At 44.9% G+C, this 23,505-nt stretch overlaps 1 protein-coding gene across 5 annotated transcripts; it reads right to left on the minus strand.

Annotated features, from left to right (window-relative positions):
* Nucleotides 1–94: 94 nt before the first annotated feature.
* cracd (capping protein inhibiting regulator of actin dynamics) lies at nucleotides 95–21,865 on the minus strand. Of its 5 annotated transcripts, none has more exons than XM_085773748.1 (10): nucleotides 21,732–21,865; nucleotides 21,655–21,699; nucleotides 9,510–9,678; nucleotides 9,024–9,156; nucleotides 8,783–8,938; nucleotides 7,339–7,542; nucleotides 4,863–7,230; nucleotides 3,207–3,394; nucleotides 2,930–3,092; nucleotides 95–1,738 (listed from the first exon to the last, which is right to left on the minus strand). In XM_085773748.1, exons 4-10 carry the CDS (start codon nucleotides 9,063–9,065, stop codon nucleotides 1,578–1,580), a joined length of 3,282 nt encoding a protein of 1,093 aa, XP_085629874.1. In that variant the 5' UTR covers nucleotides 9,066–9,156; nucleotides 9,510–9,678; nucleotides 21,655–21,699; nucleotides 21,732–21,865; the 3' UTR covers nucleotides 95–1,577. The 5 variants fall into 5 exon arrangements, with proteins under 5 accessions (XP_085629874.1, XP_085629873.1, XP_085629872.1 ...); XM_085773747.1 differs by having other exon boundaries at nucleotides 7,339–7,545; XM_085773746.1 differs by lacking the exons at nucleotides 21,655–21,699; nucleotides 21,732–21,865 and adding an exon at nucleotides 15,468–15,663.
* Between the last annotated feature and the right edge of the window lie 1,640 nt (nucleotides 21,866–23,505).

A 23,505-nucleotide genomic window follows, 5' to 3' on the forward strand; every position in this document is an offset into this window, starting at 1 on the left:
GAGAGAGAGAGAGAGGGGGGACTTTTGGGAAACAGGATTTTAATTAAAGTTCAGGGTTTAAGATCTAGAGCAGAAATAATGAGTCTAACAGTCGTGCAGTTCAGACATCAGTATTTAATTTACATTATTCATAACATTTTGTATCTCCTTAAGAATCTTTTCATGAATATCTCTAAGTGGGACAAAAAAGTGCAAATAATACCAAACATTTTTTGTTACATATAACACTGCGTACACTACACTATTGTGCACGACCAAAGTTAGAAACGAAATGACAAAGTGACCCTCTGACCGCAGCTCTGCTTACGCCTTCTGACTTAACGCACAGTACATACTTACATACATACAGATCATTGAGTGAGTGTTGAGAAAATGAGAATACCGGAGGAAGTTTTTTTTTTTTTTTCTTCTTTCTGTCATAGAGGAAATGCTTACATGTCAGATTGTATCACATTAAACGAGGAAGTGGTGGCGTTCAGCCCACAAACACGAGTGTGTTACAGGAGGACAGCTACGAGAGTCCTATGTTACAGCAAGCAGGTGTCGCGTGGGTCAAAATCCAAAAAATCACACCGTCACACAGCTGTGAGGAATCGTGTGCAGCTCAGCTCACTGTTAAAATGCCCGGTAACGCCGTGTGGTCTCCGGTGACGCGTTCAGGTGCACCCACCACCTCCACCACCACCACCAACTTTATAATGGCAGAACTGTACAGTAGCTTCGTGGACAGCCGTCACAGTAATCACGGACACAGTGAGAGTTGTTATACGCTAAGGTTTTCCAAGTATGAGTAAAAAAAAAAGAGAAAAGGCTTCTTCTGTACATGACAAACAAGGCTCAGAGAAAAGATACAAGTGTCGTTTCCACGCAGGTCGACCTGCTGCTTCACGTAAAGTACCAGCCGCCTCGCTCTCACCAGCTGTCCATGTCGAGTTATTGTTAGTACTGGTAGCCCTTACAACACGGTTCAGACAGTTTACCCTCGGTTGATTCAACACTGTCACATGTCAGAGCTTCGTCTCTCTAATATAGTGTTATATTGTGTTGAGCCAGTGGTTTATTTACAACCATGGTGACACAGTTGCCTACAAAGTCAAAACAATAAAATATAATGGGAGGTCGGGGGGGGTTGGCTATTGCAATGGCCAGCCATGGTTGTGATTGGCTGCTAAGGACCGTCTCCTCAGGACACATACGTTTGTGTGTTTGTATACAGTGTGTGCATGCTCGCAACAATTGTTTACATAATATCTGTGCAATTGTACTGGAATATTTGAATGTGAAGCGCACTTTAACATGATAATAGTACCAGCCAGTGTTATGTGTATGTGTGAGTGTGTGTGTGTGTGGTAAGGAGGTGATGGAGGGCTCTACTTGTTTCACAGTCAGCAGGGTTTTTTTTTCTGGTGAGAGATGGGAGCTGGAGTTCAGGGAGAGAGAGGGGGGGGCAGGGGAGATGGGGGAGGTGGTGATGCCGACTCTCCAGGTGCTTGAGAGTCCGAGGGCAGTGTGCAGTCTCAATGCAGGCCGGAGCCCAGAGCGGAGCTGGGGCACGGGGGAGGGGAGCAGCAGGGGGCTTATTTGATGATCTGAGGACAGTCGCTCCAGGCTTTGGCCTTCCTCTTGGCCAGGGCCAGCCAGGCCGGCTCCGTGGAGACCTGCGGCGAGTCGGTGGAGGGGAAGCGCTTGGACACCTCTTTGACAGCAGGTGGCGACGGTGTCGAGTCGGCGATCTCGACTGGAACAACAAACCACAGACAAACGTTGTTAAAGATCTTTGTTCAACTACACATGCAGACAGAAACTGATTCTAACTGATGATAACGATCATTTTCAGTATCAATGAATCCTCTGATCGTTGTTCTTTTGATTATTTTTATGTATAATCTATAATGTATAATTCTAAATGCTGGTACCATACAATTTTCTGTTAAACAGCTAATCAATCAATCAACAAACTGCTGCAACTTTAATATGGAATTTGTTCAGTTTCTACTTCATTTGATCTCTGGTTCCTGTCGGGGGCAGTTTTTCGGCAAGCAGTCTCTGCATTTTCCTCGAAAACAGCTCTGTCTCGTAATGTTCCGTTATTATCTCATAGCGTGGTGAATGTGCAGGTCACAACTTGTCCACCAAAGTGTTTTGGAGTTGTTGGATTGTGTATTTGATTAGTTTTATGAGGGAAACTAAAAAATCCCATTAGCCTCCATAGCGTAGCTCTGAGCAGCTCGCGGCTCTGCTCCGCTGTTCTAAAAACAGCTTGCACCGACAATTAAAGGTAATGAACCTACTCCTAAAACTATAGGGATTATGCCAATGGGCCAATTTGCCAAAATGTTGAACTATCCCTTTAAAATATTTGTTGTAAGTAAAATGCCACTGTTCCTTTGCACCTGCAAAATATATGTACATAGTTTCCTCCTGCTTTCGAAACACTGACTTGACTTTTGCAACTAAACGCATCTTTATACTTTACTTCATTAAGAAATATTGTACCTTTTATTCTACTGCTGTTTATTTGACATGTGTAATTCGTACCGTACAGATTATGAATACTTTGCATGGGATCAACATATAAAAAAACTTCATGATACAAATGTCAGGCATCAAATCTCTCAACAGCAGCTGAGGATAGCAATATATCTTTGTTTGCATGCAGATGGCGAACTGTGCTTTGCTATGCTGAGATAAATCCACACAAAGACAACTTGCAGGCCGAGCAGCCTCTCTGTAGGATGGGTAGAAATTTTGTTGTGGTATGTGGAGAGGTTTATCACTTCCCAGCAGAGCCACTCCTGTTTGACCTATATGCTAATAATAGTTTAATCACACAATAATGATGATTGATGATTGACTTGAATGTGGCTGATGATCAAAGACCAATTATCAGCAGTATATTGTCTTTACAGCCGTGCACACCGGTTCTCACCCGTGACGGAGCTGGGTAAAGTGTTGGCTTTCTTCAGGTGCTCTCTGCGGTCCAGCCGTCCCAGAAGGCTGTCCGGTCTCTTGGGTTCCTCTGGGGTCTGAGGTTTAGAGGAAGGACTGCTGCTCCCACTGCTTCTGCTCTCAGTGGGGCTCACCAGTGTAACCTGCAACAAAACAGATTTGGGATTCTTTCAGAGAAGGGAAACTATGTCAGGGAGATTATGTGTGATCAGAGGAAATATAAGAAAGTGGGTGAGGAGGCCATCTGGCACACATACACTGTCTCTCTCTCTCGCCTGTTTTTCGGCCAGCTTGGCTTCTCTTTGGCTGCGGCGCTCCTCCCGGTTCTGCTGCTGCTCCCTGAAGCCCTTCTGCTTCTGCAGAGCCAGGGTGATCCACAAGGGCCCCTCCTTCTCCTGGACCTTGGAGCTGTCCAGTGAGTGCCTGCTCTGAAGGGACGGTTTTTCTGCAGAGGAACACATGAGTATTTATTACACTAGGACAAGACATGGTTCAAATGTTCTGAATCTGCCTCTGAACTACATTTATAAGAACAGTGTATCTCACTCTCAGTCTGTGCCTTACTTTGAGAAATATGAGCATTTATTAAACACCATTTTTCATTTACAACAAAATGAGATAAAGTTCTCTTTTCAATTGCTAAAAAACACTGGTCAACACTAAAGTTACTTTTCCCAAACTCTTAACAGTCTGCAATACCAACATGCATCTCAGCTAAACAGTTCATCTCAGCCCCAAAACTCACCCATCTCACCAACAAAACACTTCACATGTCTCAAAACAAACTCATCTACTCACAACACTGGCAACAAGTCTCACTCAGGAAGCAAACACTGTCACTCTAAGCCAACAGGGAACATTACATAAAATCAATTCAAGTTTGAATGCTTTTTTAAAAATCAGTATTTTATCATTAAAAAATATCCAAGCACTTCACTGAGTGCACTAAATTATTGCACATTATATAGTGTATTATAAAAATGAATCATTAATGCAGCATTTTGCCTCAATTAATTCCATGTATTGTGCATAGTGATTTACAGTTCTTACAAAAATTAAGTTTACTGTAAATAAAGAAAAAAGCAGAATCACAAAATGACATAACATAACATGTTTTACAAGAAAATTTCCTAAAGATAAAGAAACATTTTTGTTCAAAACAATGAACCGTTTATAGTTGCTCTTAACAATGTAAAAATCTTCCACTGTTAATATTTTGTTTTACATAATGTTTCCTTGTGAAGTGAATAAATTGGAAAATAGGGGTTAATTAAATCTATACCAGGCCTTGTGCCACGCCCACCTGCTCGCACTAGGTTGATAGGTAAATGAGCAGCAACACTACAGTAACTCTCACTCTTGCTCTTCAGCCCCGCCTCCTGCCCCACAAGCTGACAGGATTGGTTCCTTTGATTTGTGATGTATGAAACCATGAGTCTGTGTTCATAAGAATCTGCTTTGGTTATTGGATGTTAAGATGATTTTCATTCTATTTTTCATGAGAAACAAAATGTTAAAGGGATAGTTCAGTTTTTTTGAAGTGAGGTTGTATGATGTACAAATGGCCACTAAGTATAACTTCTGCAGTAGAAAGGTCTCTGCTTCTCCCCCACTGAGAAATACCGGCACATCATGCTGCACCGAGACACAGGCAGTAATCTGTTGTGAATGGGGGCGATTAATCAGTGTATTTTCACCGTCTACGAGAAGTCCCGTCTCAAAATAATACACCAGTTCAAGAGTACGATATAAAGTAAAAATTTACAATGCTGGTTGGAAAAAAGTTAGTTTATCTGGAACTAACTGGTGTATTATTTTGAGACTTCTCATAGACGGTGAAAATACGCTGTCTACTCTCCCTTTAATTGTACTGTCTGTCTAACAGCAGGACTGCCAGACGCAGAGACACTGACCTCTTCTGATGAGCTCTGTCTTTCTGTCTGCCTTCTCTCTCCAGGGGATGTTGATGGAGGGGAAGAACGACCTCTTCTCCTTGGGCTCCTCGTCCCCTTGGACGTGTCCCTGGCTGCTCCGGTGCAGCTGGGCCACCGCTGAAGGTTCTTCAGTCCTGCTCGTCTGCTCCTGGACGCCGGACGAATCTGTGGCCCCCGTTCTCTGGAGCAAGACATCGCCGGGAGGCCCGTGGACAGATTTAGGTAGCGGCGATGGGGGAGGGGTCGGAACTGCCCCGGCAGGTTTGGGCGACGTGGTCGGCCTTCGGTAGAGCGGAGGTTTCGAGTGCATTTTCTCGCCCTCGCCGTGCGGGGTCGGGCTGGTGGACTTAACCGGCTTGGCCCGAGGGACGGCGGGGGAGGCAGACGAGTGTAAGTACTTGCAGACCAGGCCCTCTCTCTGGGGCGAAGCAGGACTTGATTTATCAGAAAAGACGGAGGAGGCGTCGGAGTCCTGCTCCATGGGGGTGAGAGGTGAGGGGACGCCGTCGAAGCTGTCCCCGGCGCTGTAGCGTTTCTTCCTTTTCTCGGTGGACTGCTCGCTGTGGAAGCGCAGGGAGTAGTTGGTCCTTCGCAGCTTTATGCCAAAAGGCGAGGGCTTGTCCTCGCCGTCCTGGCCCCGCTCCTCGCCCTCCTCTCTGCTCTCCGGCGCCTCCATCTCACTCTGAGCCCTGCTCCTCAGCTCTGCCCCGTCGGGTTTGGCTCCGGGGCTGGGGACCAGGAAAGACGGCAGGTCTTTGGCAAACATACACTCCTCCGACCCTCGGTCTACGATGCGGACGGTTTTACCGGTCCTGCTCGGAGGTTTAGCGGTGGGAGCCGGTGAGGCTGCAGTGGGGCTGCCGCCGGACGGAGGAGCTTCCTCTCCTGCCTCCTTGTCGTCGGCACCGAACACCTCGGAGTTCCTGTTGGAATCTCCGAACTTCTTCTTCGCAGGGGTGATGGAGAACTTGGCGTTGGCAGACATGGTCTTCCTGAGGTTGCTGTGGGAGAACGCGAGCTGGTCTTCGCCGCCGGGGGGCTGCTGCTGCTGCTGCTGCTGCTGCTGCTGGCGCTGCTGGCTCCTGTTCTGGTCCGCGTGCTCATCGTACTTCCCCTCCTCTACTCCCTTGAATATCTTGGACCTGATGCTCGCCCACTCTGCCAGGACGGCCGCGCTGGACTGATCCGTGGACAGCGCGGCCTCTGTGAGGGATTTGGTTTTCCCAGACTTGCGGTCCGGTGAGGTTTTGCCCTTGGGGGGCGGCGTCCCCTGGGCCTTCCTGTCCTCTCCCAGACCCAGCAGAGACTTACAGGCCGTGTCTTTGATCTGGTCCAAATTGACGGCCGTCCCGCAGAGCTGAGCGCCCGTCACCAGGATGGCCGTGTGGGGGACGTAGGGGGACGCCGGCAGGTTGGGGGAGTCCGGTCCCTCGGAGGACGAGGCCTTGGCCCCGTCTCGTTGTTCGGCGGCGGCGGCGCTCTGGTGGCTGGAGGCCGGAGTGACGGGCGTCAGGTTGACCTTCTGGAACAGGATCTGCTTCTCTCCAGAGGAGACCTTGAAGGAGAACGGCCGCTGTCTCTCCTCCATCTCCCTCCAGCGCAGCTCCTCCGCTCTCCTCTTCCTCTCCTGTGGATCCGAGCCGCCATCGGCCTCCTCTGCCGACATCCTCCTCTGCTCCCCCTCCTTCCTCATCCTCTCCTCCGCTTCCGCTTTCTTCTTTTCCTCCATCTCCTGCAGCCTCACCTTCTCGGCTTCTTCCTCCCTCTTTCTTTCCTCCTCCTCCTCCTCTTCCAGCTTCCTCTTCCTCTCAGCTTCCAGCTCCTGCTGCCTCCTCGCCTCTTCCTCCTCCTCCTTTTTCTTCCTCCGCTCCTCCTCCTCCTCCTCTTTCCTCCTCTGCTCTTCCAGTAGCCTCCTCTCCTCCTCCTCCTCCCTCATCCTTCTTTCCTCTTCCTCCCTCTGCATCCTCTCTTCCTCCTCTCGCTGCCTCCTTTCTTCCTCCTCTCTCATCCTTCTCTCCTCCTCTTCCCTCCTCCTCCTCCTCTCGGCCTCCTCTCGAAGCCTTCTTTCCTCTTCCTCCTGCTGTTTACGACACCTCTCCCTTTCCTCTTCTAGCTCACGCAGCCTCATCTCCTCCGCCCTCTTCCTCCTCTCCTCTTCCTCCTGTCTGAGCCTCTGCTCCTCCAGCTCTCTCCTCCTCCTCGTCTCCTGTCTTTCCTCCTCATGGAGTCTCTGTTTCTTGAAGCTTTCCAGAGACTCAACAGAAGCTCTGCGCTGCTCATCACCGGAGACTCCTGCTGCCTCCAGGTCCTCCTGCATCACATCAGGGATGGACACCTCTTGGAGGTCCTGTGGAGAAATTAGGACATTATTAGTCACTTTCTTCATCTTAAAAACGAGGGTAAAGGTCACAGAAATAACCGACAACGTGCTCGTCATCACTCGACAGCAGCTCACCTGTGTGAACCGTCTGTGCTTGCGGGAAATCCTCTGGTTTTTTGGTTTGACGGACAGTTTATGCTTGGCGGCGGTGTTGTCCAAGCGAGGAACAGACTGTGGGACGGCATCCAGGTTGATGGACTCAATTGTGCCGGTGGGTGGAAGAACTCGTTTGGATCTTGGGGACTTGACTGGTGTGCTGTGTGCGTGGGCCCCCAGGACCTGTTTTCATCAAACAACAGAGCAGATATTTAAAACTAGAACAACGGATCTCTTAATCTCTTGCACTCAAAATCGATGCAAGAGATGAATTAAAGGGACACTTCACCCAAAATCAATAATTCACCAATTTTCTACTTACCGTACTTACCGGCGTTCTGAGAACTTTCGGAGTCATCAAAAATCTTTAGGAGTTCCAGGGGCGGTCCGGCTGGCAACGGATTTTCATATAATGGTGGCGGATAGAGTTCACTTTTGAATCATCCAAAACACACACTATGAAACATCCCAATACCTCCATACTGCTCGTCTGTATATTGACCCAAGTGTCCTGATGACGCAACATGAAGGAGTTGTTCGGAAAAAAATGATTTGATCTCTGTTTTAACTTTGTAGTAGTAGCTCCCAGTAGCTGCGCAAGATGCGCGAGATTTGCTGCGAGACGTTCTTCTGTGTTTACATCATACATCCAATGGTCAAGGTCAACGACGAACGAACATCTCTCAGCAAATCTCACACATGTGCACAAACATCAACAGAGCCACTGGGAGCTACTACTACAAGATTAAAACAGAGATCAAATACATTTTTTCCAAACAACTTTTTCATGTCTCAGCTTCAGGACACTTGGGTCAGTACAGACGAGCAGTATGGAGGTATTTGGATGTTTCATAGTGTGCGTTTTGGATGATTTTGGAGTGAGCACTATCCACCGCCATTATATGAAAATCTGTTGCCAGCCGGACCCCCCCTGGAACTCCAAAAGCGTTTTTATCACTCTGAAAGTTTTCCAAACCCTTCCTTGGCATTACGGTGAGTAGAAAATTGGTGAATTATTGATTTTGGGTGAAGTATCCCTTTAATCTCCAAAACTGTTATTTTGCTACCCACAATGCAACAGAGCGCACAGAGTTAAATACAGAGGCAGCCCTCCCGTTCAGCTACATAAACCCGGACCAGACTTCTGGCCCATATACAGCATGTTTGTAAGATGCTGCATCTACATCTGGGCGAGTTCTGGTTCACATACTGTACATAAAATCCTCTGGCTGTCAATCAAATGTGGAGGATAACAGCTGGACGGGACTGCCCAGATGTGGTCCTGACTTGATCAAGGACCCAGACATATGTTGAGCTAGGAGTTTCATTTCTCTCTCTGGCTCATGCTGCTTCCTCTGGAGCCACAACAGGCTCAACAGTGGTACGTCTTTATGAATGGATTGAATGAGACATTAGTTGTTACCTTTGGCTCTGTTTTCGGTGGCTCGGCCTCTACCTGGGCCAACACCTTCAGAGGGCTTCGGGGAACCTCTTCTTCATCTGAACTTCCCTCATCTCCCTCACTCCTCCTCAGGGAAGACGGCCTCTGGCCAAACTTTATACCTTGTGCAATCTGCCTCTGTGAGATCAGCAAAGAATAAAAAATTATACACATGCACAGAGAAGGGATCATTAAACAAGCCCACATGTCCACACGCTCCCACCTGCAGATTTCGAACTTTATCCGACACGTTTTCCTGGGACATGCTGTGATCCAGGCCGGGCTCTGTCGCCGGCTCCTCTGGGATGAAGATGCTGTCGTGTGAGAGAGCTCTAGATCCAATGGGATTCAACTCCCTGCACGATGAAAGAGAGCGTCCTCAGTGCCGCAGTGTCTCATCACTGTCAGTCATTCAGTCATTTATCATGAGCGGGCTGTGCATTGCGCTACGTAAATCATTTTGCACAATCAAAACGACTCGTGACCTCTCTACACGCCGACACTTTAAGCACATCAAGCGCAACTAGAGCTGAGCCTCGCACTTTTATCTACAGACTGTGAAACCACAACATGCAGCGTATGTGAGAATGAGAACACTTTTCTTTCTCAGAAAGTGAAAGCATCTGATAAAGAGCTGTATTCACTAAATGACTCAATAAAGTAGTAAAAGCTCAAGCGTGAGTAAAAATGTAACTGATTATGTACTGACCTCAGATTTTGATTGGATTCCTCGTCATCAGAGACAACTCCATTGCACACTTCCCCCGTAGAAAAACTCGCCTTTAGCTCTGCTCCATCAAAAACTCCCTTCGCCTCCCGCTTCTTCTTCTTCCCAAACAGTCGTCTGAAGGGCTGGAATTTGCCCTGTCGCCTTCTCTCTGTCGGAGGAAGAGAATAAATGATAGCTACAGCCACATGCAATCAGATCATCAATCTTTATATCGCACTCCTCGTGTAAGATAACGAGCAGGACCGGGCCTATGGGCGTGTTTTTGTTTTGGGTCCAGATGACAAAATGCAACTGAATTAAAGGAAAATAAATGAAAGTAGCAGATGGAATGAGGAGAAAACCTTGGCTCCTTGGGTCATACTTACTTGTATTTACAGGAAGTGGAAAAGATAAACAACACACACGATAACAGAGCACCCACAGCCAATAGCAGCTTTGGCAAGACAGGGACCAACTCTTTGACTGAGAACAGATAAACCATGATAAGTCCATGATTTGACCTGGGAGAAGGGAGGGATGAAGTGAAAGCCCACATAGACTCCCTAACTACCCAGAAATGTACATCAAGTAACTCATATCTTACTTGACCTTCGACACCTCAGTAAATGACAACAATCATTGCTATTTGATGACACATTTTTATCACAGCTAATCACTGCAAAGGCCCACGAGTCAGTGAGGCAACCTCTGTAATCATCAAACAGCATTATAAAGAACGGAGATTAAATAAAACGTGTCGACAAATGATGCAATAAAACAGAAAAGATGTAATAAAGCCTGTTGGGAAGTCAAGAAACAAAGTTAAGAAATTAACTTTGGACTTATTTCCTCATAACCTTAAATGTCTGGAAGCTATAAACTTCTCAACCTCACTGTGTGTAAAAACAAAAATGTCACTCTGCTCTCTATTCGAGATCCCAAAGAACAGATCTGCTGACATGATGTTGTTTGAAAAAAATGTTGATCTCTTTTTTTTCTTTATTTCAAAATGTGACAAACGGCGTTTCTTAAGGACAGCTCTGTGCTCTTACATAAGTCTGTCTGTGTGCTTTTTTTTTGGCCTGTGTGTCTATTTGTGTGTCTGAGAGGATACTGGTGGAGGTCCTCTGGATAAACTAAGTGGGTGAGGTTACAGAGCCACAAAGCTACTCTACACCACTGTGCAGACAGGCGTCCTCAGGGCTCAGAGAGGATCCCTTTCAGAGCTATAAGTAGCAACTGGTGTGGGATTTCACAAAACCAGAGGCATCATGGGAAATGATACAGTGAACTCATTTCCCCAGTCGGAGCCACGACTCTGACGTCTTTTAGCGTGGGAGAGCAAAGACAAGTTTAATTGTCGAGAATGTATTTATATACTACATATACTGACTACCATTTGATGATATTGCCTGTAGTATACAGCAGGTATTTGTTATGTGACTGTCTTTGACTGTCCAAGCACACACACACACAGAGGGAAAACATTTATCCTTCAATTATAAATGTGTCACTCAAGTCCATGTAAATCACATAATAAACTGTTATTGATTGTTTTTACAGAGACTATAGAATCAGTCTTAACCATAACTGTTACATAGTTGCAAAGAGATAAGAAATTCACAATTTTTTCCACTATTTGGACTGAAACTAGCCTATTATTTGTTGTTTTCACTGAAGGGAGAATATCATTTTTTGTGAAAATTGTGCCCGAGTGTTTTTCGCAATGGAAACTGTTTTTTTTTTTTTTTAACAGTTTACAAATCCTGCCCTCCAGCTAATTGTTATTATACCATCTTAATACTACACTATCAACCCCAAATCATTAAAGCGAGTTACAGGAAAAGATGGGTTCCACACTATTTATGTCGAGTTAATGCTAGCAACTAGTTAGCTTTCGTTGGGTATTGTTTTTACACTTTGATTTTTTAACAGATGAGAGGTTTTGGGAGGCACATAACCTTTCATTACTATTAAACACAGCCAAGGTTATAATATAACCATGTTCCACCCTCTTGTTTCTAGTTTTTCTGCCATGCTAAGCTAACCTGCAGCTGGTCATAGTTTTATATTTACTGTAGAGGCACAGTCGTGCATCAGTCTTTTTAATCAACTTCAAGAAAGTGAAAAAAATGTTCAATTTAATTAATGTGTCCAATGTAAGTTGCTAATGGTTTGTGTCATTTGAAAGGGGTGAACTACATAAGCAGTTTCCCACTTTATTTTTTAAATTCTTTTTACTGCTGTGCAAGTGTTTCATTCATTTATATTTCTTCAGTAAGAATATACAGGAAAAAAAAATTAATCATTTCATTTTTGAGACATTTGGTTTGTGAACAGAGCTCTAGTAAAATAGACGACACGTCAAACACTCTCCTACACTCCCTTTTAGTGCAGTGAGCGACGTGAAGGTGCGACAGTGATGCCGCTCCCCTGCAGCATCAGGCCTGTCCAGCGTCCCCTCTCTGGTACAAAGCCCATGATGCACTGCCCTGGGCATGCTCACACAACTCATGCATGAAACAAGTGAGGACGTTTTTTTTCTGCAGTGTAGATGTTGCAGTGGTAAGAGCAGCCAATCTAAGGCTAGGGTTAACTCCTGCCTCCTGTGTGTTGGCTGTGCAGTCTGTTTTGACCCAGGTCCTCTGGATTCAGTCCCCTGCTGGTTTTCACTCAGGCCATGTGAGCGGGGAATATTTCACATCTGTTGAAGGCAAACGAACTCATTGATGGCACAGAGAGGCAGCAGGAGGCTGGCTGGACTGGCACAACCGCTTTTCAATTCTATTAATATAAAATAAAATGTAGCCAACTGTTCTAACAGGCTGATTCCTTCAGTGACATTTTCAATGTCACTGAAGGAATCATGATATTCATAAAGATATATAATAAGCCTATTTGCTTTCAGGTGATAGTAAAATAACATTAATAACAGTGTGATGCTACAACCAGCCTACTTAGTTTAGCACAAAGACTGGAGACAGGGGTTAACAGACAGCCTGGTTCTGTCGGCAGGTCACAGACTTTGATTAATTAACACTTACCAATTATGATTATTATAATTAATATGGTAAGTGGGGAAAAAAAGACAATTTATCTTTTATTGGGGTGTTATGTAAGAACTCACAGAGAACAAAATATTCTGACACATGATTGGACCATAAAAGATAACTTTGTTTTTTTGTACAGACCAAACAAACAAGGCATGGGATGTTAATTAATGAGCTAATTACTGAGCTTTAGCGGTGGATGTTGATAGCCTGCCTTTGGGCAGACCCACGGTTTCCCCTTTTAAACCAGTCTTCATGCTAAGCTAAGCTAACCAGCTGCTGCCTGTAGCTTCACATTTACTGTAGATGAAATTGGCATCGATTTTCTCAACTTTTGCAGGAGAAAGTCAAACTTGCTTAGTTAAGTTAAGTTAAACAGCTACATAACCTACATTTAGCTGATGTATGAGAGTGGCACAGATCTTCTCATCAACTACCAAATACTACTGAACTATCCAACACTGATTTTTTCCTCCATTTTATCTTCTGTGTAATGTATGTTGCAAATCCTGACATCTAAATGTGACTCTTTGTCAGAAGCATTCCAGGCTGATCACAGTCATACAGCCCATTTGCTGCTGCACTTAGTTTAGAAAATGGGATGAATGAAAGCAAGGTGTACTGACCTTTTGTTGTTTTCTAAGTGACTTGGTTAACATGTCAGAATCAGTGTGTCATCATGCACATGATGTTTTATAAGGACCAGTGGGGTGTGAACAGTTGAAACAATTTATTTCAACTATTTTTAGTTTTAAATATGCAGGTAATTTTGTCCCGTAGCACAATGACTAAATACTATAAACATACATATTAGAAAAATAAAAAAATATTTTATATATTATATAATATTTATGTATTTATTATATTGTTTGCTTCTTTTGCCTGTTTTGTTGATCAGAAGAAATAAAGCAGATAAATTGGGCTTATGCTCTGTGCAGAAGAAAGCTCATTAATAAACCTTGAATAAATATGACTAAATAACTATTGTATAAATAAAATACACTATAAAATCACTGTAGACTTATTCATATTTTCAGAATACAATGCTTATTTGACAAAAATGTACAATAATTGCAATCTGCTGTAATCAAATCGTAATATAGTGCACCCATGATCTGGGTTGGAGCTGCCTCCAGGATTAGGGTCAGTTGCATTACCTGAATACTTCTGTTAAAATCAAAGTACAAATGATCTTTAGTATGTATGTAATCTTCTGTAGGTGATACAGGTAAATATCAGATAGATGTCCGTTTTATACATAAAAGCTTGGTTGTTCTGGTCCAAATGGTTTCTGAGTTATGAGAAATCTTTTTTTTAAAGCGTTACAACCTTCCTCAGGCTCTCCTAAACCACTGATCTAAATCTCTATAATCAGATTATGAAACTGCTCAAAGACAAATAGATGAAGGAAGTAATCAAAGAGCTACAAATCATAAATGTAGCCACAGCACACCACAAACCTTAGTAAAGGTTTCAGCCAGGTCAAACCCATCACCACACCATGCAGCTCTTAAAGAGACAGCCAAAACAGAATCACACTGAGGTAATTCCATCCTCCCAGATCCTGTTTTAAAACACGCTGCCTCTTTAAGATGTCGCTGAAAGCACTCAATTTTTCCTATTTACCTGGGCCTTTGGATTCGGTTACCTCTAAAAGCATGTCATGCTTAGTTTCCACAGCGTCCGTCGCCATGGTCACCGCACACCTTGGCTGGGGTGAAAGAAAAAAGGAAGTGATCATGGGGATGCTGTTATCTGCTTGAGAAGAGAAAGTATGAACTTTTGACTGAAGGAAACAAAGAGGAGCAGTCTGAGGCCACTCTGTTGGAACTAGAGAGCACAGAGCTAAACACTTTATAAAAAAAAAAACACTTTCAACTGAACATATTCCCTCCCACTAGATGAACTACTGCCCTGTCTAATGATTAGAAAATCATCCATAAAGATACAGCAGGAGCAGTCACATAGAACCACCACGTATTTACATCTCATAAACTGACAGGAACAAACAGAGCACGCCACACTGCTTCCTGAACCCTGAGCCGCACGGCCCCCCCTAGTCAGCAGAGCAGAGCCAGAGGTTTTCTGATGTGCTGCGGAAATGTGTGTCGTGTGCGAAAACCAAAATCATCCGGGTCGGCTGTATAAAACGGGAGAGACTGTGAGAGACAGTACTGAGAGAGCTGGAGGGAAGCCAGCTGTCTCCAGTGGGATCAGCATGCCGTGGGCTTCCTTCCTGACGGTGACAGAGCTGGACCGACTCTCTCAGAAATGTCTTGTCCCTCCGAGAAAAAGAAAAAAAAAGAAGAAAAAAAAAAGGCTCTTTGTCCCGTCTGACTCCAGCCAGCGCAGAACAAGGAGCGAACAAGCATGTGTGGTAGTAGAGGGTGTGTGAACACGGGACAGCGTGTGAAGAGACTGTATGTAATTGTGTCTGCTGGTGTGAAGGGAGATATTGTGGATTTTTTTGTGCTTGTATTGTTTGACCATTTTGGCTGCCGGTCCTAATGTTGAGCAAATGTCTGTGTCTGTTGTGTGTGTTTGTCAGACCTGCTGCTGCAGAGGACAGATTGGGGGGAGCAGATAGAGATGGGATGAAGAGAAGCACGAGGTGCAGCCATGTGCTCTACAGAAGCAGAGAAATGCCTTTGACAGGGATACAGCTGCATCATAGTATGGCGGCGGCATAACACGATGCTGCATCTCAGCGCTCTCGAAACAAACCCCGGCGGCTCAGCATCACTTGATGGTGACACCGCTCTGCACCAGAGTGGGCCAGACAACCGCCAGAGTCCTGATGGCAGGGCTTAGTGTCGCTGTAGCGGCAAAGGGCCATAACCTTACAGCACAAAGTAGCTTGCTGACAAAGCAGACAGACGGACGTGGCGGAGCCGTGTTAACAGTTTACCTATTTCAGCTGCACAGCTCGAGATGGCTGCGCACCACTGCAGTAAAACCTTAGGGAACATCGATCTGCCCTTTTGCAAAAGCTCGTTTTACCCAGATGAGCGACGCTGCTGCTGCTTGCTTGCCTTCCGCTGTGGCTTTGGGGGAGAAAGTGGTGAAATACACACAGAACAGAGACAGAAGAGCAGATTTGGGTTTGTTAGGTCCGTTAGCATCAGGTGCACTCAGAGTGAGGAGGAACATGGTCAGGGAAACGTGACGGCGGCGTGGGGGGTGAACATGGGACAGGGAGGATGAGGAAGCAGAAGAAACAGAAGAACATGATGTGTAATGTAACTACGACAACCCTGAAGAATCCATGTTTCAAAATATACGTATCTTCTTCAGGTCCAGACTTTCTATACAACCCTTTGCCCCCAGTCTCATGCACCATACTTTTGACCAACCTTTTGGTTTCCATGGAGACATGTGCACAGCAGCCAGAGCCAGAGGAGACAGACGTACTGGCACAACAAATCCTTATCACTACAAACAGACTGGAATGGTTTGCTTGGCACACACCTGCATATGCACAAACGCTGCCCTGGGTTCTCCTGATGTTTTAACAGCAGCTGCACTGGGCAACCCAAAGGGCCAGTGCCAGGCACATGTATGACGAGGGGGCGCACCTTAAGAGCAAGAGTGCGGTGAGTGGTGATTATTCATCGTCTAGTCAATCAGCTACAAACCTCAAACTGTGAGTTCAAGGGATAGTTCAACATTTTGGCAAATTGGCCCATTGCCATAATCCCTATAGTCTTACCAGTATAGGTTCTTTACCTTTAATTGTTGGTGCAAGCTATTTTTAGAACGGCGGAGCAGAGCCGCCAGCTGCTCAGAGCTACGCTACAGAGGCTAATGGGATCTCTTGGTTTCCCTCATCAAACTCATCAAATACACAATCCAACAACTCCAAAACCTGCACCTGTTGTGACCTGCACATTCACTACGCTCGGCAAGCAGTCTCTGTATTAACCTCGAAAACAACTCCGTCTCGTAACGTTCCATTCCGTTTCATAGCGTGGTGAATGTGCAGGTCACAACTTGTCCACCAGAGCGTTTTGGAGTTGTTGGATTGTGTATTTGATGAGTTTGATGAGGAAACCCAAGAAATCCCATTAGCCTCCGTAGCGTAGCTCTGAACAGCTCGCGGCTCTGCTCCGCCACTTTAAAAATAGTTTGCACCGACAATTAAAGGCAACAAACCTACTCCTAAAACTATACGGATTATAGCAATGGACCAATTTGCCAAAATGTTGAACTATCCCTTTAACACCATGTTTCTCCATAAGAAACATCCACAGCTCACAACAAACCAGCACTAAAACAGGCATCCCATTTATGTGATGTGCAACTAAATGTACTAATTGCTCCAATTAAAGTGTTTACTCACACAATTACATTATTATGTAACTGCTGTGCGTTTCCATCATGCATCACTTGCTGTTATTCATCTATCAACAGCCATGTTCCTTATTCCAGAGGACGATCGAAGATCATGTTCCGCTTTATTCTCATGCAAATCCCATCTCCTCTCACCTTTGTTCCACACACACTCTATTGGACATGTGGAGTAACACCAATCTTCATGTTGCCATGAAAAGAGCGATCCCTCAGTGAGTGTAAGAGACTAATGGAGTCACATTAGCATCTCTGTGAGGATGGACCGAAGCACAGAGCTGCTCTGAGCTAAACACTAACATCAGCATGCTAACATGCTCAAGCTGATCAATTAGTTCATCATCTTAGCCGACAACTGCATGACAGCACTTAGCAGGAAATATAACTGACAGAGTGAAACGTCAACCTCACAGTGAGCAGGGGTGGGCAAACTTTTTGGTTCAGGGGCTAGTATCAGATGGATGGAGAGTGTGTGTGAACTGAAATAGATTACATGTAAAAGCCATTACCTAAAGTAAAAGAAAACTTACAAACACGTTACATTCAGGTCAAGTGGAAACACTGTTGTTGGTCACCTTTTCTTGCCTTTTCCGGTCTTGGACAGGCCGGATTAAAAAGCCAAACAAGTATACTGTATGGCCCCAGGGCTGTAGTTTGCCCATGCCTGTGCTAAAGGATGACCAACATCAGTGGTGTACATCCCTTGGGGACCATGAATGTTCCATATGTACTGGTTTCATAGACCTCCATTTAATTGTTGAGATATTTCACTCTATTTCAGTTGGTCATCTGGCTTGATTGGGTAGCAATGCCATCCTGAGAGAGCAGCTAAGTGGCTAAAGCCTCAATTGGAGATGCAACACAAACAAACACAAACACATATCCCAGTCCAACAACCAATAACCCACTACTTTTGAGAATTATGTAATATTGTGTATTCTCTTTTCCACACAGGATGCTGTAAGATGTTGTTGGCATTTATCTACACTTGCTGTCCAAAGGCTGCATGTGAAGAGACAATGGAGCTCAGACTGACACGCAACTCCTGTCACATGACCGCGGTTTATTTTCAACTCTAGCCACCGGTTAACCAACAATGCTCGTGTGTAAACAAACGACAAAGAGGCCTTCTGATCCCGCCTGAGCATCTGGAGCACAAACACTGCGACTTGTGACATGTTCAGAAGTACACTGACACAGACACACTTCACCGAACCGCCTTGTACGACACGACACTGGTCTTTACGTGCAGAGAGACTGCAAGAATAAAAACAAACTCTACAGACTACGTTGACGACCTAAAGCTAACATTTGATCAACTTTCTGTATAAGAATGTCTTCTTACCGTCCTGCAGGCGCTCTGTGTGCGAGGGTGAGTGTGAGTGTGTGTCCGTTCCACCTGCCTGCTGTTACTGTGATCTAGGGCATTACCTGGAGTCAGGTGTCAGATGCAGTGTGGGCTCAGTTTGGTGTGCGTGTGTGTGTGTGTAGGTGCATGGACAGTGGCAGCGCAAACATCTTTTGATATTCTCATTCTGATGAGAGATTGATTGCCGTTCTAAAGCGCAGGCACGTCCTTTTGGACGAAAAACACAAGTCGGTGTGGGCTGAGTTCCCATGAGTGCAGATGTGTGCTGGAGCGCAGCACATGTGGAGAGTGAGGGAGGGGGCGTGTCAGAGGGGGATCAGGGTAGTGTTGAGCGGCTGAGTGAAGAGAGATGGGCGTTCTCCTGTGTCTGTTAGTGCTGCTGTGCTGAGGAGGCACAAAGTGACACTTTGTTTCCCCTCCAGATAGCCAGCGCAGGAGAACAGAGTGGCATTCAGCGTTTCAACTGGCTGATGCGCACAAAGGCTCTCATTGTGTTTTAACTGTAACCATGCATGCACATGTGTGATTAAAACGCCTTGTAATGTGGTGCGCCACGACCGCTTAATAACATTATGGTTATAAAAGTCGGTTTTGTGGAGCTCCTAGTCTTCAAAGCTGCTCTTTAACTGGGTGAAGGGGGGGGGCACAGGTGAACTGGTTTTTACAGCAGCCCAGTTCTACGAATCTCCAAAAGCCTCAGTCCCAAAACGACTGGAAAGATCCTCATTTCATGGTCGTATTAATCTGATCTGGAATCATAATAGCCGTGTGTATAAGCACAGCATTAGTGTGTAATAAGGCTACCCCCACCGCCCTGCCCCCCTCCCCAATCTCCAGGTTTGGCAGCCTCACACTGCAGTCTCAGAGAGATATGGTAATGATGGGGCTTCACCAACCTGAATGCTGCCTATATTACAGCAGCACAGCACTTCAAAGACAGACTCTGACTGACTCGGTGCAGAAATAGAAACCCCCCAGTAAAGCAGTGCAAACATGCTCTCAACGCACACATCCTCATGTATTCTCACACATACACACACACGGGAAAAGCAAAGTGTCTTATTGACTCCACTTTATGTGAGAAGAGGCCAGGATCAACCACCCTCAGCTACTCTCAGTGAGACGGGAGCAGCCAGCACACTTGACATGTGGTGAAGCAGTCATTCTGATTTTCCGTGGAAGTAAAATAAAAGCCCGAATGTGTCAAAATAATGATGCAAGTGTGAAGTGTGTTGCATAAGATAATGGATGACAGGCATCATCTCGGGGAGCAGAGACAATAAAAAGCCTCATTTTAAATTAAATTTTCATTGTAAAATTACATTAAATCTCATACCTCTATCAATTTGGCTTTTTTGTAATCTTAGGGGCTGGAAAATGAGGATAATGGGGTTGATTCATATTTAATTAATGGATTATTATTATTATTATTATTATCTACCATTCATGTATACTGTGCTATTGTCTACCTTGTTTGTTTGCGGATGGAGCTGGTAGAGAAGAATCCGTTTGTTTCCAGCTTGATTTACAGTCTGCTGCTTTTGGATTCACAGTGAAATTCCTGTGATTAAATGACTCGAAATTAGATTAACAGTTTAAGCAGAATCCACACTATATGGCAGCGTATCATTCTGAGCAGAGATGTGTTACATGAACATGTCTAACCTCATCAGGGAGCCACATATCTGAAGAGCTGATGATAACTAGCACCACACAGGGCTGAATAACTGGGACAGACCAGCTCATAAGAAACCGAGTGCGGTTGTAATTACAATTCTGTGCTTTAGATAAAGGGCAGCACTGATACTAATACAAATGTTTGCCATGCAATATACTGCACTGACTAATATCAAAACTACTTAATTCAGGGTTTGTGCCTCTGGAAAATGTTGAAACCTTCATAGTTAGTTTTGAATGCAGGTGTTTTGTTTTGTATTTTTTAACATGAGGGTGTTTCCAGTTCAGTGTGTTTAACGTGCGGCTGTTTTCTGTGCGTTTAAAAGCCAATTGATTTGCAAGTCTCACAATGAGTCAGACTTCCCTTGTCTGTCTTACAGCGATTAAATCTAAATTCATAGTCGAATCTTTATCTGAGGTCAAAGGGTGATGCATGACTCAAATAAAAAAAATGGATGCTGTCTGGCGTTGCAGAGGCACTCCACAGATGTCTCTGGAAAAAGAAAACATCCATTAGTCACATTTATGGTGATGACAGGATAACTGTGAGTCTTCACTGTGCTGTCTCCTCATCTGAGAATCTGGAGCCTCAGGTTGGATGAAGTGAAGTGAAACACTGCAGGACCGTAGCCTATAAAAGACTCTATTGAATCAGTGATAGTGATATAGTCTCTCTCCACTATGACAGCTCTTTGCCTGTGTCTCCTGCAAAACACAGAGCAGGGAGGCACACCATGCAAGCTCTGTGTGGCCTAAGATCTCATCATTCAACCATTATCTATTCATTATTTATAGATCCCCAGATGACGCTACATAGGCTTACTACAACCCATACTGTCAATCATGCAGTGAAGCAGCCAACCAAAAAGCAGACCAGTTTACTCGAACCAGCACCATGAACCCAACACCATCTGTCTGTGAATTAATCTATGGCAGTCTGTCATCCACTCTCCCTGCCTCTTACTGTATGTCTCAGCACCATACTCCATATAGGATGTCAGCAACACAGCGGTGATTTAAAAGCCTTTTAACGCTGCATGGAAATATAATCCTTTTATAAATATATATATATATATATTGCACATGGTACTAGGCCCACACCATAGCCTAGTCTCTGGCCTGCGCATGGTTTTCCAGCTGACTCAAATACCCTGACATCTCACCGGGCTGTACCGTGGAGAGAGCCGCGGACGGCTGTAGTGAAAGATTACATCAACACAGATCTAAAGGCACGGATCAATACGCAGCCGTTAGCTGTAGATTAGCGGATGCTGCAGCACTGGGATTATACAGTCTATTAATTGCAGACTAAAAAGGCGCATAGAGAACAAAGAATCTGGCCTCTGCTACTCTCACATAAACCCCACGGATGAATGTCAAATGTGGTTGGATTGATTAGCCTTATTATGGATTTAAAAAAAAAATTGAATCAGTTATGGCAATTTGCTCTGTTGACATCGGCGTTTGCGCATTTCCAGTCGAATCAGATTCAAAGTCCCAGCCCATTTACAGCACAAGCGCGCGCGCGCACACACACACACACATACATACACAGGCTATACACACACACATCTGCGAAGGATGGAGCAGAAGATCCGAGCAGGTCAATGAGAAATGAGAGGTGAGATCCAGTGACAAGGTCATGAGCGTCGTGAGGATGGAAAACAATCAGCATCAACACAGACAAGGGGAAATGCAGCACCTTATTGTCTGAACCGCGAGTCCTCCTCCTCCTCCTCCTCCTCTTCTCCTTCTCCTTCTCCTCCGCCTCCTCCAGACCAGCGCTGAGGTAAGACCGGCTCCGGCTGCTCCGACCTCTTTTGTGTTGCTGATGCTGCGGGTGCCCGACAGGGAGACGCACGCACCGACCGTCAGCCCCGCACAGCTGCACGCGGCGTGCGAGATGGAGATGGAGATGGGGATGGGGATGGGAGGGTGTGGCTGTGGAGAGAGAGAGAGAGAGAGAGAGAGAGAGAGAGAGAGAGAGAGAGAGAGAGAGAGAGAGAAGCCGCCAGACACACGAGCCCCCCCGTCACGATGCGAGCACGTTACCGGAACGTAAGCTCGTGCTTGTCGGGGACTAATTAGTGGAGGAAACGATGTAACGGTCCGGAGGTCGAGGTGCTCATCCCGCTGGGATGTCTGTGCTTTAACTGTGAGGAGAGTGATCACCTACTGGAGGCCTATTTATAACCATCTACTGGTAGCTGTAGCTCCCACTCTCACACTGCAGCTTATACAGGTTGAAGCTGTATTTATGTTTAATGGAGGTGTAGTTTATATGAATTCACATCAATGTGTCTAGAGCGATATTAAGTCCTGTCAATCTTCTTTAAATCGGTAGAAAAATGACTGGAATGGGGTCAGAGAAGGGGAGGGGTGGTGCTGAAGGCTGACTCCTTGAATTTATTGTAGGCAAATAAATAAAAAGCTAAATAAAGATGAGTCTCACTGCAACATGAGAATTTTTGATATTGTTTTAAGAGCCAATCAGACATCTGTCTACACAGATGGCTGTGGTTATATCATCTTTTCAAATCTGATGTCATCAATTCACTTGCTCTGGTTGTAAGGACTTTTTATTCAAGCTTTTTAACTTTGCCAAATATGAAAATTTGATCATCTTTTAATTATTTTACTCAAAGTTTGTTTAAAGCAGAAGTAAGAGATCCGGTCGTCTTGGCTAACTTCTTGTCAGCTGATGGAGTTAGCAGTCCCCGCCCTCGTCCCTACGTCACCACATTCACGCGCATCCCTTGGCTGCTCACACAGAGAGGACCGCCCCTTTATGCCGTTCTCTCTCCTCATTGGATAAAGGTTGTGGGGTACAAGGAAAGTTTTCTCCTCGGCTTACAGCAGAGCAGAGTGACTGACAGACCCGTGTTTCAGACCAAACACTAAGTGATTGCCGTCGGAAGATATAACTATTTAAGACTTATATTAACACAAATATTCCGCTTACTTCTGCTTTAATAAGAATATCCATGTTAATGCAATAAGCTTGATATTCTATACAATACCTGCCTAAAGATTTATTAAGTTGATAACCAAGAAAACATATTTTCAAAAAAGTATTTTCTGTTCATTATCATGACAATCACTATCATTATCATGAAGTTACCTCCTGGCCATACTGAGTTTAAATGTGGACAGACGTTTGATATGGCTTTTATTCATTAAAGATTTTATGTTTGTCTTTCTGATCAGCTTCAGACTCTTTATGTTTGTCTTTCTGATCAGCTTCAGACTCATTTGGATGTGATGCTGTTAATATCTGGGGCTCTGGTTTTCCCCAAGGGAAACGGCTGAGAACAAACAACAGTCTAAATCCAAAGATTTCAGGTAGCATCTGATTAGAGACACTGTACTGATACTGGATGTTATTGACAGTGATTTTTCTTATCAGGGATGCTGAGTCAGACTGTAACAGTAATGACTTAAATATACGATTAAGTGGATAGATGGGTGGATGTGACTGACTCATCTCACTGTTCCTCCATATTGATATTGCAAGCACCGATCTCAAATGGATTGTGACCTAAGATTCTGTTAC

This window comes from Trachurus japonicus, chromosome 4 (assembly GCF_045865225.1).
Source record: "Trachurus japonicus isolate A0001 chromosome 4, Traja_1.0".
Taxonomy (NCBI): Eukaryota; Metazoa; Chordata; class Actinopteri; order Carangiformes; family Carangidae; genus Trachurus; species Trachurus japonicus.

Excerpts from the sequence above, each read along its gene's own strand:
- cracd (XM_085773749.1), bottom strand. The coding sequence starts at position 14,300 with ATGATCACTTCCTTTTTTCTTTCACCCCAGCCAAGGTGTGCGGTGACC. Across the intron at positions 7,543-8,782 it reads CACCGAAAACAGAGCCAAAG|GTCCTGGGGGCCCACGCACA; the intron begins GTAACAACTAAT and ends TGATGAAAACAG. Across the intron at positions 7,231-7,338 it reads AGCACAGACGGTTCACACAG|GACCTCCAAGAGGTGTCCAT; the intron begins GTGAGCTGCTGT and ends ATTTCTCCACAG.